Source organism: Salmo salar, chromosome 06 (genome assembly GCF_965601325.2).
Source record: "Salmo salar chromosome 06, fSalSal1, whole genome shotgun sequence".
Classification (NCBI taxonomy): Eukaryota; Metazoa; Chordata; class Actinopteri; order Salmoniformes; family Salmonidae; genus Salmo; species Salmo salar.
In genome coordinates this window covers 68,776,984-68,798,400 of record NC_138296.1, presented here as the reverse complement: position 1 = coordinate 68,798,400, position 21,417 = coordinate 68,776,984, and the positions used below count along the sequence as shown (strand labels likewise).

Here is a 21,417-nt window from a genome sequence, read left to right as displayed (position 1 = left end):
GGATAGATTTAAAAACCAATAGCTGTGTGTTAAGTGGGGTTTCTCATGGAATCTAAGGGGAAACCATTGTCTTGCTCATATTATGATTTTTGGCCTCCGAGATTTGTAGCAGACATAGCTGAAGACTACACAGCCAAATGTAACAATACGGAACGGAGCATAAAGCTCAAACATCACACAGTTGAAGGCCTCCCTTGCCACCCACCAGATATGCTGTATGTAGAAAAACCTGTGTATTGTGTGTAAGTATGATAAACTAAGAATAATCCAATTAAATGTATACCACTGTTGGTTTGAATTGCGCATGTTGTAAAGTAGGAAGAATACATTGTTGTGTCATGTTTTTATCTCACCTCACACTCCTACTAGTGCTTTAACCGAAAGGTTGCATGTTGGAATATCCGAGCCGACTAGGTGAAATCTGTCTATCTGCCATTGAGCAAAACACAACCCTAATTGCTCCAGGGTCGCCGTCAATAATGGCTGATCGCTGGCCGTGACCCCACTCGCTCAGGTTCTCAGGGGGAGTGGGATATGCAACAACAACAAAAATATCTAATTCACACACCACACACTTGTACAGGTTACACACTTGTACATGTGTGAAACAGGACATTTTGACTTCCTCTTCATCTTACAACAACCTTAACTTTGACGAGTTCCACAAGTATGACTAATATTGTAGAGACCGAAGCAGCTGAAAGACTACTCATGAAAGTAAATGATCTGACTATAGCATATGCACATTTTAGCTTCAGCTTACAAAATTGTATACAAAAAGAAAATCTCATTATGATATCCCCTCTCTCCTTTTCTAGCAAATGTTTGTGTTACAAACCCTGACCTTAAGCTACAGCTGCTGCTTTGATCTCCAGTGGAATTTGAGATGGTGTTAACCACAGAATGAATCATTGAATGCATCTCTATGGTGTTAACACAGTGAGGAACAAGGCAGCAGATCCACCACCATACTGACAGTCTGAGTCATAGAAACACCAGGCTGGGGGGCATTTTGATGAGTTCTCAAAAATTCGCAGAGACTCTCACCAACTACTACACCATTATCCAGGCATCCACATGTTATTCTTTTAAAAAGAAGACGGGCAACCGCTGTAAAGTTACATTTAATGAGAGTTAAAGGCGATAACTGCAATGAATGTTTGGCCATGGAGGTTAGATATTTGGCCATAGGGGTTTTGCAATGAGTGTTTAGCCAGAGTTTAAGTAAATCTGCAAGGAGTTTATTTATATTTCAATAGGCAATAGGATATTCAGCAGCATCTGTTTACAGATGTAGGAATAAACTATTTTGGTAGTCAAGTCAGCAGAATAGTTTCCTTTATTACATGCACTACTGTAAGAGACTATGACAAACTCAATGGACATTTTTTCAGAACTTTTTTTTATTCAAAAATATAAATGGCAAAAAAGCTTTTCTTTACTGCTAAACCATGTGATCATATGATATGTCCATGATTGGGGCTTTGACAAAACAGTCAACATAAAATGAACCATTAAATGTTTTTCTTAGTTTAAGGTAAGCATGCTAGGTACAGTACAGAGGATAGTGTACTTGCTTGGATGGAAAGATAATAAGGAGAGTGGGAGTGGCGTTAAGTGTAGGATATGTTCACTTTGTCTCAGATTAGATTGGAGATTAGTTGTATCACAGAAACCTACGGGCAATGCCAGACCCCATACCTGAAACAATGTGAAAAGGCTTCTTCTGCTGGCGAGATGGCTGCCTGCCAAGTGAGCTAACAAACCAAGGGCAAATGGCTAATCACTATAAATTAAACAATTGGCATACAGCAAATACAGTAATGAAATGACAATATTACATGAGTGCTTTACCTGATTGGTTTTAATCTATGCCGGTGATAAGGCCCTAGTTCAATCTTTTTCAGTTGTTGAACAAAAATACATCTCAGGAAAAGGACACAATGTACCTATATTGACTGAGCCTTGTCCCTTAAAGTGAGCAACAAAATAAGTCACACAACTAACCGTTGAATGGTCACATATGGGTTGCCAATATCAATTTGCACAGCATTATTTTCCTCCAATGTGTTATAAAAGGCCTATAGCATGTAATGCTGGAAACAATGATTAGCCTACCTGCCTTTGTTATTTACCTAGTACCAACCATTTATACTAGGACTAACAAAACATGTTGCACTTATTCCACATGAGGGCAACTTGTAACTCAATTTGTGTCTGGCAATATTATTGTTGTAGGCCAACTACAATGCTCCGGACATCCAAAGGTGAGATGTGAGATCCGGAGTATTCACACTATGCCATATGTTAGGGAATAGTTGTCAAGGCGCCTCACTATGATTCCATTGTAGATAGGGTCTTGGCAGTCAATAATTTATTGCCCGTTGATTTTGAAAGGCTTTTTGGACAGGTGGGGAAGTTATTTTTATGCATCTTATGATGAAGAATGGCAGAGAAACCAACGGTTAAATAAAATTCTAAACTATTTCGTGGGTCTGAGAGTGCCAGGGGCTTTGTTGTTTTCTGTGAGATGTTTTATCTTGATGTTTTCTCCCTTGTTGACGACACTTGCTGTATCACTTTCCAACTTCATCCAGATACTTGCGGTTTAACTCCGCTTGCTCCTTCTGGCTCTCGATCCTCGCCATTTCGATCATATTTCTCAGAAGGTGGAAAGTGAGGTCGATTGAGATCGGGGGGTCATCGTTTCTTTTGGTCAGCTCCACGAAGTCTTCCAGGCTGTTGCCCTCCTCAGGCGCGCGCTGCTCCTCCAAGGGCGGCAAACTGCGCGCCAGGTGACCAAGACCCCTCGAGCCCAGGGGCGTCACCTCAAAGGGAAACTGTGGCGGGAGACCTGCCTGCATCCGGGGATTTCTCAGCAAATACCTCAGTATCTTTTCTCCTATAAGGTAGGAAACTGCGTTATCACCAGCCTTCAGCAACACCTCGTCCAGCTGACTCTTGTAGCCGTGGCCGTCGAACATTGCCAGGTCCCGTGGTCTACAGACACTGGGGGGGATGTGAGAGCTGAGGAGAATAGTGGCAAGGAGCAGGAACAGGGGAACAGGCTTCATAGTGCTGGACAGACGGACAAAACGGTGCCCTGTTACGGAGAGAGGTGTAAAAATATTAGCAAAAAGCACTGGAATTCAAAGTAGACTCAAACTTTAAATTGCACGTATTTAACAATTGTGTTCAAAGCAAAAACAAATAGGCTATCACATTTTTACTAAAATGTGCCTAAAGGCAAGCGTAACATAAACAGTAATAAACCTCAAACGTAACAAAATAATATGTTTATCCTTACATTATAAACATATGCATGTGAGTAGGCTATTTATAGGCGTGGTTAATTGTCACACAATGGAGACACATCGTTGAGTTACTGAAACAAGCATGCACATGCTTCTTCAGCTTTGTAAATAAGTAAAATAAACATATTGTTTTTATGATGCAAAAATGACCAACGAATTGCTGTGTCCTTGATATTCTCAATTCAGTACCAGAACTCTCAGCACCTCAAACTAAAAAGGTGAAACAAAAGAAAGCTAAATAAACCACTTACCAGTACTTTGTCTCCTGATGCTGAAAAAGTTGCACACCGGCTAGAAAAGTGTCAATTGAGACCCCGGTCCGAAAAGTCCCGCTAAATGTCGATTGGAGAATAACGCCTCTTTCTTAAGGGTTATATATACATCCAACATCGTTCCATTGACGTCAGTGCAAGTGCATAAACTGCTTGTAAATGAGGCGACTCCGTTTGAAGTAAAGGCAAGTGTTTTGAGGGACAGCTTATTATGCTACAAGCCAAGGTCTGCTCAATAACATTTAAAATGTTTCCATTTGAGTCATTTAGCAGACGCTCTTATCCTGAGCGACTTACAGCAGTGAGTGCAAACATTTTCATATTTTTTTTCAGGACAGTTTGTCGATCTGATATTCTATTTTTCCATACAACTCTTAAGTTAGCCTACCTCAAACTGTCACATTATCCCTAATTAAGTCCGCAAGGCAAAACCAGTTACTGTTTCACACGGTGTTGGTATGCCTCCAGTTAAACTAAAATAACAGAACGCCCCGCAAAAAAACAACACATTTACTTATTAAAAACAACCAATTGTGGAAGTTATAACAAAGTGATTCGTCAAAGTGTAAAGCTGCTCCATGTACCATGAATCTGGACTCTGAATAAACTAGTCTAGAAATGATGAACCGTTGTCGTGATGCCTTTATGCATGGTTTAACATCTAAGCGAGGCAGAGCAGAAGTGCACAGCGGGGAAACGTGCAGAGGGCGCAGAGAACTGTCCATGGTTCTGAAAAGGTTTATGCCCGCGATGCAAGTTTCTAAATGAAAACTACACAAAATAGAGGAATATGTCATAGTTAGCTGATACAATCCGAGAGCTGTACAGACTTCACTTAATATGACTGTAGGCCTATTAATGCATTGAAAACTAATTTAAAGCCACCTCCATGTATTTTTGTCAGATACATTTAGTTCGTTATAGAAATGATTCCTCTTTTCAGAAATAGTCAGGCTAATGGATTTGTCTGTTTGGTCCCCCAACTATTTTTCTAAAATACTTTTTTTCGCATGGAGAAGTGTGGCATATTCAACAATGGTGCAAAGTTGGGGTCAAAGCCACTCATCATGTCACCTTTTAAACAGAAGTTAAAGAAATAATTAGATATTAAAGAACAGGCAGATATGGCTTTAATATTGCAATTCCTTGTACATTTTAAAAGTATAGTGTATACAATTTAAGCTTAATACAACATTTTAACATTGTATGTTTAATACTGCTGGTAATGTCATAAATTGAAATGAGAACACAGAAATCAAGTAAGCTACTGTTTAACAGCAGAGTAAGTCACTGAACAAAAATATAAATGCAACATGCAACAATTTCGAAGATTTTACTGAGTTACAGTTCATATAACGAAATCAGTCAATTGAAATAAACTCAATAGGCCCTATTCTATGGATTTCACGACTGGGACTAAAGATATGCATCTGTTGGTCGCAGATACCTTAAAAAACAAGGTAGGGCGTGCATCAGAAAACCATTCAGTATCTGGTGTGACCACCATTTATTTGCATATCAGCCTGTTGATTGTGGCCTGTGGAATGTTGTACCCCTCCTCTTTAATGGCTGTGCGAAGTTCCTGGATATTGGCGGGAACTGGAAACATGCTGTCATACACGCCAATCCAGAGCATCCCAAACTTGCTCAATGGGTGACATGTCTGATCAGGAAGGCGGCCATGGAAGAACTGGGACATTACCAGCTTCCAGGAATTGTGTACAGATCCTTGTAAAATGGGGCTGTGCATTATCATGCTGAAACATGAGGTGATGGGTTGGATGAATGACAACAATGGTGCTTCAGGAACTCGTCACAGTATCTCTGTCCATTCAAATTCCCATCGATAAAATGCAATTGTGTTCTTTGTCCGTAGCTTATGAATACCCATACCAGAACCCCACCACCACCATGGGGCACTCTGTTCACAATGTTGATACCAGAAATCAGCTCGACCACATAACAACGTGGTCTGTGGTTGTGAGGCTGGTTGGACGTACTGCCAAATTCTCTAAAACAACGTTGGAGGCAGCTTATGGTAGAGAAATTAACAGTCAATTCTTTGGCAACAGCTCTGGTGGACATCCCTGTAGTCAGCATGCCATTGCACGCTCCCTCAAACCTTGAGACATTTGTAGCATTGTGTTGTGTGACAAAACTGCACATTTTAGAGTGGCCTTTTATTGTCCCTAGCACAAGGTGCACCTGTGTAATGATCATGCTGTTTAATCAGCTTATTGATATGCCACACCTGTCAGGTGAATGGATTATCTCGGCAAAGGAGAAATAACAGGGATGTAAACAAATCTGTGCACAAAAATATTTGAGAGAAATAAGGGTTTTGTGCATATGGAAAATATCTGGGATCTTTTATTTCAGCTCATGAAACATGGGACCAACACTTTACGTATTGCGTTTATATTTTTGTTCAGTATATATGTCAACTACAGTCTGCCTGACTATCAACTTTTTATAGCATTAATAGTAACTTCATATACACTACCGGTGAAACGTTTTAGAACAAGGGTTTTTCTTTATTTTACTATTTTCTATACTGTAGAATAATAGTGAAGACATCAAAACTATGAAATAACACATAGAATCATGTAGTAACCAAAAAAGTGTAAAACAAATCAGAATTAATTTTATATTTGAGATTCTTCAAATAGCCACCCTTTGCCATGATGACAGCTGGGCACACTCTTGGCATTCTCTCAACCAGCTTCACCTGGAATGCTTTTCCAACAGTCTTGAAGGAGTTCCTACATATGCTGAGCACTTGTTGGCTGCTTTTCCTTCACTCTGCGGTCCGACTCATCACAAACCATCTCAATTTGGTTTAGGTCAGGGGATTGTGGAGGCCAGGTCATCTGATGCAGTACTCCATCACTCTCATTCTTGGTAAAAATAGCCCTTACACAGCCTGGAGGTGTGTTGGGGCATTATGCTGTTGAAAAACAAATGATAGTCCCACTAAGTGCAAACCAGATGGGATGGTGTATCGCTGCAGAATGCTGTGGTAGCCATGCTGGTCAAGTGAGCCTTGAATTCTAAATTAATCACAGACCGTGTCACCAGCAAAGCTCCCTCACACCATAACACGACCTCCTCCATGCTTTACAGTGGGAAATACACATGCAGAGATCATCCGATCACCCGTTCACCCACACCGCGTCTCATAAAGACACGGCAGTTTGAACCAAAAATCTCAAATTTGGACTCCAGACCAAAGGACAAATTTCCACCGGTCTAATGTCCATTGCTCGTGTTTTTTGGCCCAAGCAAGTCTCTTCTTCTTATTGGTGGCCTTTAGTAGTGATTTCTTTGCAGCAATTCGACCATGAAGGCCTGATTCACACAGTCTCCTCTGAAAAGTTGATGTTGAGATGCGTCTGTTACTTGAACTTTGTGAAGCATTTATTTGGGCTGCAATTTCTGAGGCTGGCAAATCTAATGAACTTATCCTCTGCAGCAGAGGTAACTCTGGGTCTTCCTTCCTCGTGGCGGTCCTCATCAGAACCAGTTTCATCATAGCGCTTGATGGTTTTTGCAACTGAACTTGAAGAAACTTTCAAAGTTCTTGAAATGTTCCGTATTGACTGACCTTCATGTCTTAAAGTAATGATGGACTGTCATTTCTCTTTGCTTATTTGAGCTGTTCTTGCCATAATATGGACTTTCTGAATACCCCCCCCCCCACCTTGTCAAAACAAGCTCAAACGCATTAAGGGAAAAAATTGCACATATTAACTTTTAAGAAGGCACACCTGTTAATTGAAATGCATTCCAGGTGACTACCTCATGAAGCTGGTTGAGAGAATGCCAAGAGTGTGCAAAGCTGTCATCATGGCAAAGGGTGGCTATTTGAAGAATCTCAAATATATTTTGATTTGACACTTTTTGTTTTTTGTTTAACACTTTTTTGGTTACTACATGATTGCATATGTCTTATTTCATAGTTTTGATGTCTTCACTATTATTCTACAATGTAGAAAATAGTAAAAATAAAGAAAAACCTTTGAATGAGTAGGTATGTCCAAACTTTTGACCAGTAGTGTAGATGTGACAAACTTTCACAAAAATCTTTCACTATGCAAAAGTTTCAGTTTCTTTTTTTTCTTTTTCAAGTTTGAATATTTCATAGTGTTTGTTAACAATTTTTTTCCTGACCGCTAACTTAGTGTGCGATTCACAGCTTTCTGGATTCAGTGTATCACACTATTTGCAGGTGTAAAAGTCTCATTGATAATCCTATATGTGTGAGGTAGGGCGGGTCCTGAAATATCCATCACATCTTATTGGCTTTCCAGGACAAGTAGGAATTCCAGCCGATAGCTACAATCTGGACCACAGCCAATCTGCAAGACAAGAGTTCAATACTGACACATCACAGCTGAATAAATAGATCAATGCCATTGAATAGATCAATATGGAAATAAAATGTATATGGACTACATTGATGTCACTAAACTATCCCAGGGGCTCACCGGTGGTGCAGTGGGATAAAATAGAAGTTGGCAATCTGGACTGCAGGCCATAGCTGAAAAAGAGCGGAACACATTCAATGAAACATTACAGAGTGGTTCATACTGTAAATAATATTTTAAGCCTTTCACAGGGATAACTTACATAGTAATTTGAGATCAAGGCATCTGTGTAGTCCTGCAGAGAATAAGATTGACACAGAGACCTTTACGTTAGAGCTTAGAATGATTGTGTATTTCTAATAAAAACATCTTCACTGACCCTCACCCGGATGCCTTCTTCCAGTTCACACCTGTGTTGACCTCTAACCCTGACCAGGTAGGTAGGGGCTATCAATCAAGCTGTGAGGGGTTACAGTATGTGTTGGCCCCCCTCTGGGCCAGTCACAGTGACAGCTGACAGCTCAACACCATAGTCTCAAGTTAACAACTGTGGGTCAGTGCCGTGTCTTGTTCTCTCACATCACATGGCATATAAAAAAACCAGCCATCTGGAACAGCCAGGACCCTCACTAAGCCTGGCCCATCTCCCTAAAGGTCAACCCAATAAGATTGGATGGATTTCATTATTTTTTAAATGTCTTTATTGGGAAAGACTAGGTGTGTAAAATAATCCAATGTTCCCAGAAATGTTGTCTTTGTTTGTTTTCTTTGGCGTAACAGTTCCTAATTACTAGAAAACAAGGCACCGGCCACCTGGGGTGAAAACACCGCAGTGCTACAACATCAGAGACACACGGTGGCGTTACTAAAATCCTTCCCCTTTGGAGAGCCGGACATCTTTCATTCTTCTTCTAGGGCTGAGGAGACAACTAACTTCTTTGAGCTCACGAGGCTGCAGTCCATGGAACTGTTTGGCCAGCGCCCACCATATGTTCCCTTAATTATGACACACTGAGCTCTGAGAATGTCATAAAACCATCAAACTGTCACATAATGAAAACGGTAATAGGTAGACGAGTTGTTAGTACTTGTTTTTGTGTTCCCAGGAGGTAGTGTGCGCTTGACCTTTTTGCTTCAGTATCAGCATTCAGCAGCACGGAGCGTAGCGACTGACCGCATTTGTAGAAGAATGGCTGCACTCAAAATGGACATCTCCGACCTTCACGTTTCCAACCCATTCATCGTCTCATAAAGGAGGGAGGGAGGTCAGAGCTAAGACATACATTGTGATCTAGCTCTACAGGAGCCATAGAGGAGGTAGGTACTGTAGCATCAGAGTGGCCATCGAAATAAGCCACATGAATAACCAAGTGGTCCCGGGGGAGAGCTTGACCCACACTATAAGATGAGGTGAAGTGAAGTCATAGTTGGGATGGGCTTGTGACGTGATTGACACCAGAGCGGCTTGCCACTAGCTATTGAAGAGCAGGGTTGAGGACTGAGGAGGATGCTGCATATGGAAGATTCCACGCCAGGAAGGCCCCAAAATATTTTTGGTATCTCAGATAGTTTGGGCAATTCTCACATAGAAACTTGATTGGAAGGATGTTTGATATTCTTTTTACATTTGTATCACAAACCATTTTTGAGAAAATCATGATGAAAGTGGCCATTCTAGGCCCTTTTTATACATGCCTCTTGTAAGACTCCATGAGCCATGAACCGCACATGATACAGACAACATCTTGGTGTCATTATACTCCCTTACAGTATGTGCTAAAATATGGAGTATGTCTAGATACTGAAATACAATTTTCACATTAATTTATTCAACATTAACAATATTAATATCTCATATCTCATTATATTTGGAACAATATTCTCTTCAAACACGTCACATTTCCAGACTGGGTACTCTTAAAGATATGACCCATTTTATACATAGACATTGACATTATGGTCATTAACCAATTACATTCAGCAAGTCACCAGCAGAAGGAGTTCCCTTTGAATCTTCAATATAAGCCTACTAGAAAGTGTGTGCCCTCAAGCCTAAAGGGAAGAAAAAGCAATTCCACTACCCAAGAATAGTAAAGCCCCCTTTACTGGCTCAAATAGCCGACCAATCAGCCTGTTACAAACCCTTAGTAAACTTTTGAAAAAATTATGTTTGATCAGATACAATGCTATTTCACAGTAAACAACTTGACAACAGACTTTCAGCATGCTTATAGGGAAGGACATTCAACAAGCACGGCACTTACACAAATAACTGATGATTGTCTGAGAGAAATTAATGCAAAAAAGATTGGGGGAGCTGTATTGTTAGACTAATGCAGCTTTGGACATTATCGATCATAGTCAGCTGCTGGAAAAACATATGTGTTATGGCTTTACATCCCCTACTATATTGTGGATAAAGAATCCAACAGAACACAGAGGCAGTTCTTGGAAGCCTCTCCAACATAATACAGGTAGAATCAGAAATTCCCCAGGGCAGCTGTCTAGGGCCCTTACTTTTTTCAATCTTTACTAATGACATGCCACTGACTTTGAGTAAATGTATACGGATGATTCAACACTATACATGTCAGCTACTACATCAAGTGAAATCACTGCAACACTTAAAGATCTGCAGTTAATTTCAGAATCGGTGGCAAGGAATAAGTTAGTCCTAAATATTTTTATTATGAAAAGCATTGTATTTGGGACAAATCATTCACTAAACCCTAAACCTAAATCTTGTAATAAATAATGTGGAAATTGAGGAAGTTGAAGTGATTAAACTGCCTGGAGTAACCCTGGATTGTAAACTGTCATGGTCAAAACATATTTATACAACAGTAGCTAAGATGGGGAGAAGTCTGTCCATAATAAAGCATTACTCTGCCTTCTTAACGACACTATCATCAAGGCAGGTCCTACAGGCCCTAGTTTTGTTGCACCTGGACTAATGTAAATGTACACGGAGAGCTAACATTAACCTCTCTAGGGTCGGCGGGACAAAATCGTCCCACCTACGTAACAGCCAGTGGAATCCTGTGGCGCGTTATTCAAATACCTTAGAAATGCTATTACTTCAATTTCTCAAACATATGACTATTTTACACCATTTTAAAGACAAGACTCTCGTTAATCTAACCACACTGTCCGATTTCAAAAAGGCTTTACAACGAAAGCAAAACATTAGATTATGTCAGCAGAGTACCCAGCCAGAAATAATCAGACACCCATTTTTCAAGCTAGTATATAATGTCACATAAACCTAGAAGACAGCTAAATGCAGCACTAACCTTTGATGATCTTCATCAGATGACACACCTAGGACATTATGTTATACAATACATGCATGTTTTGTTCAATCAAGTTCATATTTATATCAAAAACCAGCTTTTTACATTAGCATGTGACGTTCAGAACTAGCATACCCCCCGCAAACTTCCGGTGAATTTACTAAAAATTTACTAAATTACTCACGATAAACGTTCACAAAAAGCATAACAATTATTTTAAGAATTATAGATACAGAACTCCTCTATGCACTCGATATGTCCGATTTTAAAATAGCTTTTCGGTGAAAGCACATTTTGCAATATTCTCAGTAGATAGCCCGGCATCACAGGGCTAGCTATTTAGACACCCAGCAAGTTTAGCACTCACCAAAGTCCGATTTACTATAAGACAAATGTTATTACCTTTGGTGTTCTTCGTCAGAATGCACTCCCAGGACTTCTACTTCAATAACAAATGTTGGTTTGGTTCAAAATAATCCATAGTTATATCCAAATAGCAGCGTTTTGTTCGTGCGTTCAAGACACTATCCGAATGGTAAAGAAGGGTGACGAGCACGACGCATTTCGTGACAAAAAATGTCTAAATATTCCATTACCGTACTTCGAAGCATGTCAACCTCTGTTTAAAATCAATTTTTATGCCATTTTTCTCGTAAAAAAGCGATAATATTCCGACCGGGAATCTGCGTTTAGGTAAAAAGATGAAAGAAAATAAAGCATGGGGTCGACTCGTGCACGCGCCTAAGCCCATTGTCCTCTGATCGGCCACTTGCCAAAGGCGATAATGTGTTTCAGCCTGGGGCTGCCTCGATATCATTCAGCTTTTTCCCGGGTTCTGAGAGCCTATGGGAGCCGTAGGAAGTGTCACGTTACAGCAAAGATCCTCAGTCTTCAATGAACAGAGACAAGAAGCTCAAGGAATGGTCAGAGAGGGCACTTCCTGTAAGGAATCTTCTCAGGTTTTTGCCTGCCATATGAGTTCTGTTACACTCACAGACACCATTCAAACAGTTTTAGAAACTTTAGGGTGTTTTCTATCCAAAGCCAATAATTATATGCATATTCTAGTTTCTGGGCAGTAGTAATAACCAGATTAAATCGGGTACGTTTTTTATCCGGCCGTGTAAATACTGCCCCCTACCCCCAACAGGTTAATAAAATACATGTATATCTCTCGTGGCTCAAAGTGGAGGAGAGATTGACTTCATCACTACTTGTTTTTGTAAGAAGTGTTGATATGCTGAATACACTGATGTGTCTGTTTAAACTACTAGCACACAGCTCGGACACCAATTCACATCCCACAAGACATGTCACCAGAGGTCTCTTCACAATCCCCAAGTCAAGAACAGACTATAGGAGGCGCACAGTACTACATAGAGCCATGACTACATGGAACTCTATTCCACATCAGGTAACTGATGCAAGCAGTAAAACCAGATTTAAAACCCAGATAAAAAATACACTTTATGGAACATCGGGGACTGTAAAGAGATGCACAGAAACAGGAACAGACACGCATATGCACACACACGTACATTGTAATATTGTTGTATGGTGGTATTATATATTTTGTATTGTAGATATGTAGTGGTGTAATAATGTTATATGATATACTGTTTTATATTTGTTTTATGTGTGATGTTTTAAGTGCCTTAATGTGTTTGGACCCCAGGAAGAGTAGCTGCTGCCTTCGCAGCAGCTAATGGGGATCCCTAATAAATTAAAATACAAAATACATTTTTCCATTCATTGTGTTGGTGGTGCGCATACAATTAATCATAACTTCAAAAGTAGCAGAGCACCAACTCTGACAATTTGATGTACTTTTGAGGTAATCATATTCATACTTTTTAAGTTGAATAAATGAATGTGAAATTGTATTTCAGAATCTAGACATACTCCATATTTTAGAGCACACTATATGGAGTATAATGACACCAAGATGTCTGTATCATGTACGGATCATAGGGTTTTACAGGAGGCATGTATAGGTCTGAAAAGTGCTTAATATGGCCACTTTCATCAAGATTTTCTTAACAATGCTTTGTGATACATATGTAAAAAACATGTCGAACACCCTTCCTCCCAATTAAGTTTCTATGCGAGAATTGCCAGAACAATCTGAGACACCCAAAATATTTTCGAGCCTTCCTGGCGTGGAATCACCCATATGTCTGCGAACATTCCCACGTGTCACTAATGTCCATTTTAACTAGTACTGTCTATCAGACTAAGTTCCATCTGGCTTTAGATGAGGAAGGTGTGGTCACATTATTGCCTTTCAACACACATTTATTTCACATCACAGTCTTGCCTAATGAGCACAATTGCCATTTGTTTTCTGTCTTTTCTGACATTTTGGTGACTGCCCTTTCGGCCTCATTTAAACTCAAGCGCCTTCCTTACATAAATATTTGATGGTCCGCCGAGCAAGAAGAACGGTGGATGAACCCCCCCACACACACATGAGTCACCAGCGCTATTTCAACCCTCCTTCCCTTCATTCCTTCATCCCTCCATGGGAGAAAATAGCTTTAATTATACTGGGGCAGAGATGGAGGTCACTCAGCTTGTTTCCTGGAGAACACAGAAGAGGAGAGGAAAGGAGTTCCTCTCAGTTTGGGAGCTACAGGGGTACCTACAGGGGTCTGACAGTCCCTGGGCTCCAAGGTCAACGCTACACACCTCTGTCTCAGACCACATGTTGATTTTTTGTGATTACAAAAATCAGCAGGTATAGTTGGAGTCGGAAGTTTACATACACTTAGGTTGGAGTCATTAAATCTCGTTTTTCAACCACTCCACAAATTTCTTGTTAACAAACTACAGTTTTGCCAAGTCGGTTAGGACATCTACTTTGTGCATGACACAAGTAATTTTTCCAACAATTGTTTACAGACAGATTATTTCATTTATAATTCACAGTATCACAATTCCAGTGGGTCAGAAGTTTGCATACTGTCACGCCCTGACCAGTATAGAGGATTATTTGTATTATTTGGTCAGGGCGTGGCAGAGGTATGTTTGTTTTGTATGGTGGTTTTTTTGTGTATAGCTTAGAGGGGTGTGTTATTTATGTGTTCCGTGGTTTTGTGGTGTATGTTTTAGTATGAGTAGGTTCTAGATTAAGTTTTCTATGTGCAGGTTTGGTTGCTGGACTCTCAATTGGAGGCAGGTGTTTCTAGTTGCCTCTGATTGGGAGTCCTATAAGTAGGTGTGTGTTTTGTTTGTCACTTGTGGGTAGTTGTATGTTAGCACTGCTTTTGTTTAGCCTGCTACACTGTTCCTGTGGTGAGTTTTGTTTATTGTTTTTTCCTCGTGGTCACATTTTAAATAAATGATGATGAGCACGCAATCCGCTGCATATTGGTCCACTTTGTCCGACAGCGATTTCAACATATCTTCTGACGAAGAGGTTTGTGACACATACAGAAAGTTGACTGTGCCTTTAAACAGCTTGGAAAATTCCAGAAAATGTCATGGCTTTAGAAGCTTCTGATAAATGATGTCAATTAGCCTGAGTCAATTGGAGGTGTACCTGTGGATGTATTTCAAACTCAGTGCCTCTTTGCTTGACATCATGGGAAAATCAAAATAAATCAGCCAAGACCTCAGAAAAAAAATTGTAGACCTCCACAAGTCTGGTTCTTCCTTGGGAGCAATTTCCAAACGCCTGGAGGTACCACGTTCATCTGTACACACAATAGTACGCAAGTATAAACACCATGGGACCACGCAGACGTCATACCGCTCAGGAAGGATACGCGTTCTGTCTCCTAGAGATGAACGTACTTTGGTGCGAAAAGTGCAACTCAATCCCAGAACAACAGCAAAGGACTTTGTGAAGATGTTGGATGAAACAGGTATGAAAGTATCTATATCCACAATAAAACAAGTCCTATATCGACATAACCTGAAAGGCCCCTCAGCAAGGAAGAAGCCACTGCTCCAAAACCGCAATAAAAAAGCCAGACTACTGTTTGCAACTGCACATGGGGACAAAGATCGTACTTTTTGGAGAAATGTCCTCTGGTCTGATGAAACAAAAACAGAACTGTTTGGCCATAATGACCATCGTTATGTTTGGAGGAAAAGGGGGAGGCTTGCAAGCCGAAGAACACATCCCAAACGTGAAGCACGGGGGTGGCATCATCAAGTTGTGGGGGTACTTTGCTGCAGGAGGGACTAGTGCAATTCACAAAATAGATGGCATCATGAGGCAGGAAATTATGTGGATATATTGAAGCAACATCTCAAGACATCAGTCAGGAAGTTAAAGCTTGGTCGCAAATGGGTGTTCCAAATGGACAATGACCACAAGCATACTTCCTTCAAAGTTGTGGCAAAATGGCTTAAGGACAACAAAGTCAAGGTATTGGAGTGGCCATCACAAAGCCCTGACTTCAATCCTATAGACAACTTGTGGGCAGAACTGAAAAAGTGTCTGCAAGCAAGGAGGCCTACAAACCTGACTCAGTTACACCAGCTCTGTCAGGAGGAATAGGCCAAAATTCACCAAACTTATTGTGGGAAGCTTGTGGAAGGCTACCCGAAACATTTGATCCAAGTTGAACAATTTAAAGGCAATGCTACCAAATACTAATTGAGTGTATGTTAACTTCTGACCCACTGGGAATGTGATGAAAGAAATAAAAGCTGAAATAAATCTCTCTACTATTATTCTGACATTTCACTTTCTTAAAATAAAGTGGTGATCCTAACTAACCTAAGACAGGGAATTTTTACTAGGATTAAATGTCAGGAATTATGAAAAACTGAGTTTAAATGTATTTGGCTAAGGTGTATGTAAACTTCCGACTTCAACTATATATATTTGCAACTCATGCTTAATGTATGTTATTTAATGATCTTATTATTTGAGGTTTAATGTATGTTTAATTGAAATCAGTGGAGAAAAGTCATGATGAGATGAGCCTTACCCTCTTGAGCTTGGCAACGTTCTCCTCCACAGTCAGTCCATTCAAGGTTCCAGAGATCCCCAGGAAGGCACCCAGGAAACACGGTGCAAAGCCCAACTGTTGATACATGACAAGAACAAACACTGTTTTATCGGTCTGTGTACGTGTGTGTCTGTGTGATGTTTGTGTGTGTGTGAATGTACATGTTTATATAAATGTTCATGTGCGTGCAAAATGAGTGGAAAAAAAGCTCAGTGACTCAATGGAAGCATACTTTTTCCATGGACATTGTGCATATAAATAAGGATGCACACTGGCCACTATTAAAAGGTTTCAAAAGAAAATTGGATAATTGCGATGATTATGATGAGTCCAGTTGGGCCCTGAAAGTGGAGCGCCTGTAGGATGGTGTTACCTCCGCAGGGTTCTGCATATAAGCCAATGACGTCATAATACATATTTACGGAAGTGAAAATGGCAATTTTTAAAACACAGACCCATGTAGGTTTTAGTGATCTTTGATGCAACATTTGTCAAATCACCAAGAGCATAGTCACTGAGGCAACGGTTATACAATGTCTTACTTATAACATACACTATAAATACAAAAGTATGTGGACACCCCTTCAAATTAGTGGATTTGGCTATTTCTGCCACACCCGTTGCTGACAGGTATATAAAATCGAGCACACAGCCATGCAATCTCCATAGACAAACATTGACAGTATAATGGCCTTACTGAAGAGCTAGCTCAGTGACTTTCAACGTGGCACTGTCACAGGATGCCACCTTTCCAACAAGTCAGTTTGTAAAATTTCTGCCCTGCTAGAGCTGCCCCGGTCAACTATAAGTGCTGTTATTGTGAAGTGGAAACGTCTAGGAGCAACAATGGCTCAGCCATGAATTGATAGGCCAAACAAACTCACAGATCGGGACTGGCGAGTGCTGAAGCGTGTAGCGCCTAAAAATCATCTGTCCTCAGTTGCAACATTCACTACCGAGTTCCAAACTGCCTCTGGAAGCAATGTCAGCACAAAAACTGTTCGTCTGGAGTTTCATGAAATGGGTTTCCATGGCCGGGCAGCCACACACAATGCCAAGCGTCGGCTGGAGAGGTGTAAAGCTCGCCCCAATTGGACTCTGGAGCAGTGGAAACGCGTTTTTCTGGAGTGATGAATCACGCTTCACCATCTGGCAGTCCGACAGACGAATCTGGGTTTGGCGAATGCAAGGAGAACGCTACCTGCCCCAATGCATAGTGGCAAATGTAAAGTTTGGAGGAGGAGGAATAATGGTCTGGGGCTGTTTTTCATGGTTTGAGCTAGGCACCTTAGTTCCAGTGAAGAGAAATCTTAACGCTACAGCGTACAATGACATTCTAGACGATTCAGTGCTTCCAACTTTGTGGCAACAGTTTGGGGAAGGCCCTTTCCTGTTTCAGAATGACAATGCCCCCGTGCACAAAGCGAGGTCCATACTGAAATGGTTTGTAGCGATCGGTGTGGAAGAACTTGACTGGCCTACACAGAGTCCAGACCTCAACCACATTGAACACCTTTGGGATGAATTGGAACGCCGAATGCGAGCCAGGTCTAATCGCCCAACATCAGCTCCCGACCTCACTAATGCTCTTTTGGCTGAATAGAAGCAAGTCCCTGCAGCAATGTTCCAACATCTAGTGGAAAGCCTTCCTAGAAGAGTAGAGGAGGTTATAGCAGCAAAGGGGGATCAACTCCATATTAATGCCCATAATTTTGGAATGAGATGTTCGACGAGCAGGTGTCCAGATACTTTTGGTTATGTAGTGTATGTTGTGAGCAAATATGTTGTAAGCAAACTCGAGGATCCCACTTTGCACTGTTGTATAATTATGAGAGGGAGAAATTCCTTCTTTTTTTTTTGAAGGACTCATAAAACCCTGTTAATTAATGACATTAAGGTCCTGCCTCTGTCACTTACAGACCAATGTGGGCATCCATAAAAAGCCTCGATGAAAGTTTCATCACACTAACCAACTGGGATGACTGACAAAAAATGTCAGAGGAAAAGAGGAGGATAAGATAGACGTTGACAACTCAGACATATCTGATTGACAGAGAAATTAACTTATTGTGACTTTGGGCATGATTTAATTAAGGAATAAGGCACGAGAGGGTGTGGTATATGGCCAATATACCATGGCTAAGGGCTGTTCTTAAGCACGACGCAACACAGAGTGCCTGGATACAGCCCTTAGCCGTGGTATATTGGCAAAATATTACAAACCCCTGAGTTGCCTTATTGCTAGTATAAACTGTTTACCAACGTAATTAGAGCAGTAAAAATAAATGTTTTGTGATACCCGTGATATACGGTCTGATATACCATGGCTGTCAACCACCCAGTTCCTAATGAGCTTTATACAGACAGTGACTGCCCTTACCAACTGTACTATTCATACCTTTCTTTCAGATCACTGAGTAAATCATCGAAGTCAGGGAAGACCCTGTTTCTTAACACCATCCAGCTTTACTGATCAGTGACCGTGATAAATGGAGATGCATCACTGTGGTTAGGACTCCCCCTGTAAAGCTTACCACAATGTTATCGCCTGACTTACGACAAATAATGAACTTCATCTAGACAAGGACCACCAACATTAAATCCTCAGGTCGTTGATGAGAGAGGTCAAAGAAGAATGGCAGGAAACTTGCAAGCTAACAGGCGGTCCACAAACAGGCAAATAATGGCGCAGTACAACAGTGGTGTGCAGAACAGCATCTCGGAACGCACAACTCGTCGGTCCTTGTCACGGATGGGCTACTGCAGCAGACGACCAGACCGGGTTCCACTTCTAACACTGGACAATTGAGGAGTGGAAAAACATCACCTGGTCTGACGAATTCCGGTTCCTGTTCCGTCATGCTGATGGCAGAGTCAGGATTTGGCGTAAGCGGCATTAATCCATGGTCCCATCCTGCCTGGTGTTAACGGTAGCAGGCTGGTGGCGGTGGTGTAATGGTGTGAGGAATGTTTTCCTGGCACACGTTAGGTCCATTGATACTAATTGAGCAACGTTTGAATGCCACACCTTGTAGAATCCGTGCCCCAGAGAATTCAGGCTGTTCTGGAGGCAAAGGGTGGTCTGACCCGGTACTAGATGGGTGTACCTAACAAACTGGCCACTGAGTGTATAGTGACAGGACATCATATTTTTTTGGGGTGGGGGGGGGAGTGGGTCTTTAAGATCTCAAATTTGCTCTGGAATCGCTGTTTTGTGTGTGAAAATAGCTGTGCAGTGAAACGAGAGCACGGAGTGTGCATCCTTCAGAGTGTACACTAATCCCTCATCCAGGAGAGGGCCGCGCGGTGCTCGCCTCTCATTGTCCTCTCTAATCCTGTGCTTTCACAGATCCCAAATCATGTTAGCTGCGTATTATGCAAGCAGGCGTTTGTTCCCCCACCTGTCAATGCAGGGATTGGTTGACAGACGCTGAAGGGGGCTTCAACCTTTAGGGGAACAGGCAGAAATAGATTCCTCTGATGAATGTCACACCTATTCACTCAGCTCTGGCTGGCACCACAGTGACAGGCATTTTTGATGGCGCCTTAACCTGGGGTCCATTCATATTTGGAATGTTTGTTGATGTAAGATTTGTAAGTAGAGGAGTCATATGCAAGGGTTAATAACCAGCCCATTAGACGACAGAGAACTTACCTAAAGCAATATAAACCATGTTAAATGATCTATTCATGTAAACTGGCTGGTAGAGCTGAATTTTTTATTTTTTTTACTTCATTGCAGCCACCCAGATGCCCCTCACCTGATCGACAAGCATTTTCTTCATGGCAGCACTTTTAGTCCCACCAGTGACCAGCTTGTCCAGAACCTTGTACCAGCCACCTATTGCAGGGCCCTGGGGTTGAAAAAAGAACAATCAGGATACTTTACACAGATTCATCATGAAAAGACTGATGGCGTAACAGCAGGAATCAATCATGAAAAATGATTATGCTTTCAGAACATTCCGGAAACAAATATGTAAGACAGCAACAGGGTTGGTGTCAATTCAAATTGAAGTCAGTCAATTCAGGAAGTAAACTGACATTCCAAATCAATAATTGAAAAAAGGCGCACACACACACACACACACACACACACACACACACACACACACACACACACACACACACACACACACACACACACACACACACACACACTAACAGAGTTCCTCAGCTTTCTGTCATGTCAGTCATGTCACCTAGTCTGTGAGAAGGAGTGTTTGAGAGGGAACATCTGTGTGTGGCGTGTCTAGGAACCTTGGTGCTGTGGCCTGGCCTTGGGTGGTCCTTGGGTCAAATCAAATTAAATACAATTGTATTTGTCACATGCGCCGAATACAACAGGTGTTAGTGAAATGCTTACTTACAAGCCCTTAACCAATAATGCAGTTTTTAGAAAAATAAGTGTTAAGAAAAAAATAGATCAGTAAAAAATAAAAGTAACAAATAATTAAAGTGCAGTAGTAAAATAACAGTAGCGAAGCTATATACAGGTAGTACCGGTACAGAGTCAATATGTGGGGGCACCGAATAGTCGAGGTATTTGAGGTAATATGTACACTACCTGTCAAAAGTTTTAGAACACCTACTCATTCAAGGGTTTTTCTTTATTTTTTACTATTTTCTACATTGTAGAATAATAGTGAAGACATCAAAACTATGAAATAACCCATATGGAATCATGTAGTTACCAAAAAAAAAAAGTGTTAAGCAAATCAAAATATATTTTATATGAGATTCTTCAAAGTAGCCACCCTTTGCCTTGATGACAGTTTAGCACATACCCCAACCATAAACCATGGATTACAGGCAACGGCCGCACTGAGCTAAAGGCTAGAGCTGCCGCTTTTAAGGAGCGGGACACTAATCTGGATGCTTGTAAGAAATCCCGCTATGACCTCCCACGAGCCATCAAACAGGCAAAGCGTCAATACAGGACTAAGATCAAATCCAACTATGGCGGATCTGACGCTCATCGGATGTGGCAGGGCTTGCACACTATCACAGATTACAAAGGGAAAAATAGCAGGGAGCTTCCCAGGGACCCAAGCTAACCAGAAGAGCTAAATGCCTTCTATGCTCGCTTCGAGGCAAGCAACACTGAACCATGCATAAGAGCACCAGCTGTTCCGTACGACTGTGTGATAACGATCTCCGTAGCCAATATGAGTAATACCTTTAAACAGGTTAACATTCACAAAGCT

At 41.2% G+C, this 21,417-nt stretch overlaps 2 protein-coding genes across 3 annotated transcripts in view; both read right to left on the bottom strand.

The window, feature by feature from the left end:
• Positions 1-2,120: 2,120 nt before the first annotated feature.
• Positions 2,121-3,653, bottom strand: LOC106607848 (UI). The gene is made up of 2 exons (XM_014205273.3): positions 3,566-3,653; positions 2,121-3,103 (listed from the first exon to the last, which is right to left on the bottom strand). The coding sequence occupies exon 2, from the start codon at positions 3,072-3,074 to the stop codon at positions 2,577-2,579; it is 498 nt and encodes a 165-aa protein (XP_014060748.1). The 5' UTR covers positions 3,075-3,103; positions 3,566-3,653; the 3' UTR covers positions 2,121-2,576.
• Positions 3,654-7,692: 4,039 nt separating this feature from the next.
• Positions 7,693-21,417, bottom strand: part of mpv17 (mitochondrial inner membrane protein MPV17) — a 38,380-nt gene continuing 24,655 nt past the window's right edge. The window contains exons 4-8 of one of the 2 annotated variants that reach the window (XM_014204737.3): positions 19,972-20,064; positions 16,190-16,285; positions 8,216-8,248; positions 8,074-8,126; positions 7,693-7,944 (exon numbers count right to left, since the gene is read on the bottom strand). In XM_014204737.3, coding sequence (XP_014060212.1) covers positions 7,875-7,944; positions 8,074-8,126; positions 8,216-8,248; positions 16,190-16,285; positions 19,972-20,064 — 345 coding nt within the window. In that variant the 3' untranslated portion in view covers positions 7,693-7,874. 2 annotated transcript variants of the gene reach the window in all.

Bases quoted from the DNA above. Each gene is read 5' to 3' on its own strand.
- LOC106607848 (XM_014205273.3), bottom strand. From the start codon at position 3,074: ATGAAGCCTGTTCCCCTGTTCCTGCTCCTTGCCACTATTCTCCTCAGC.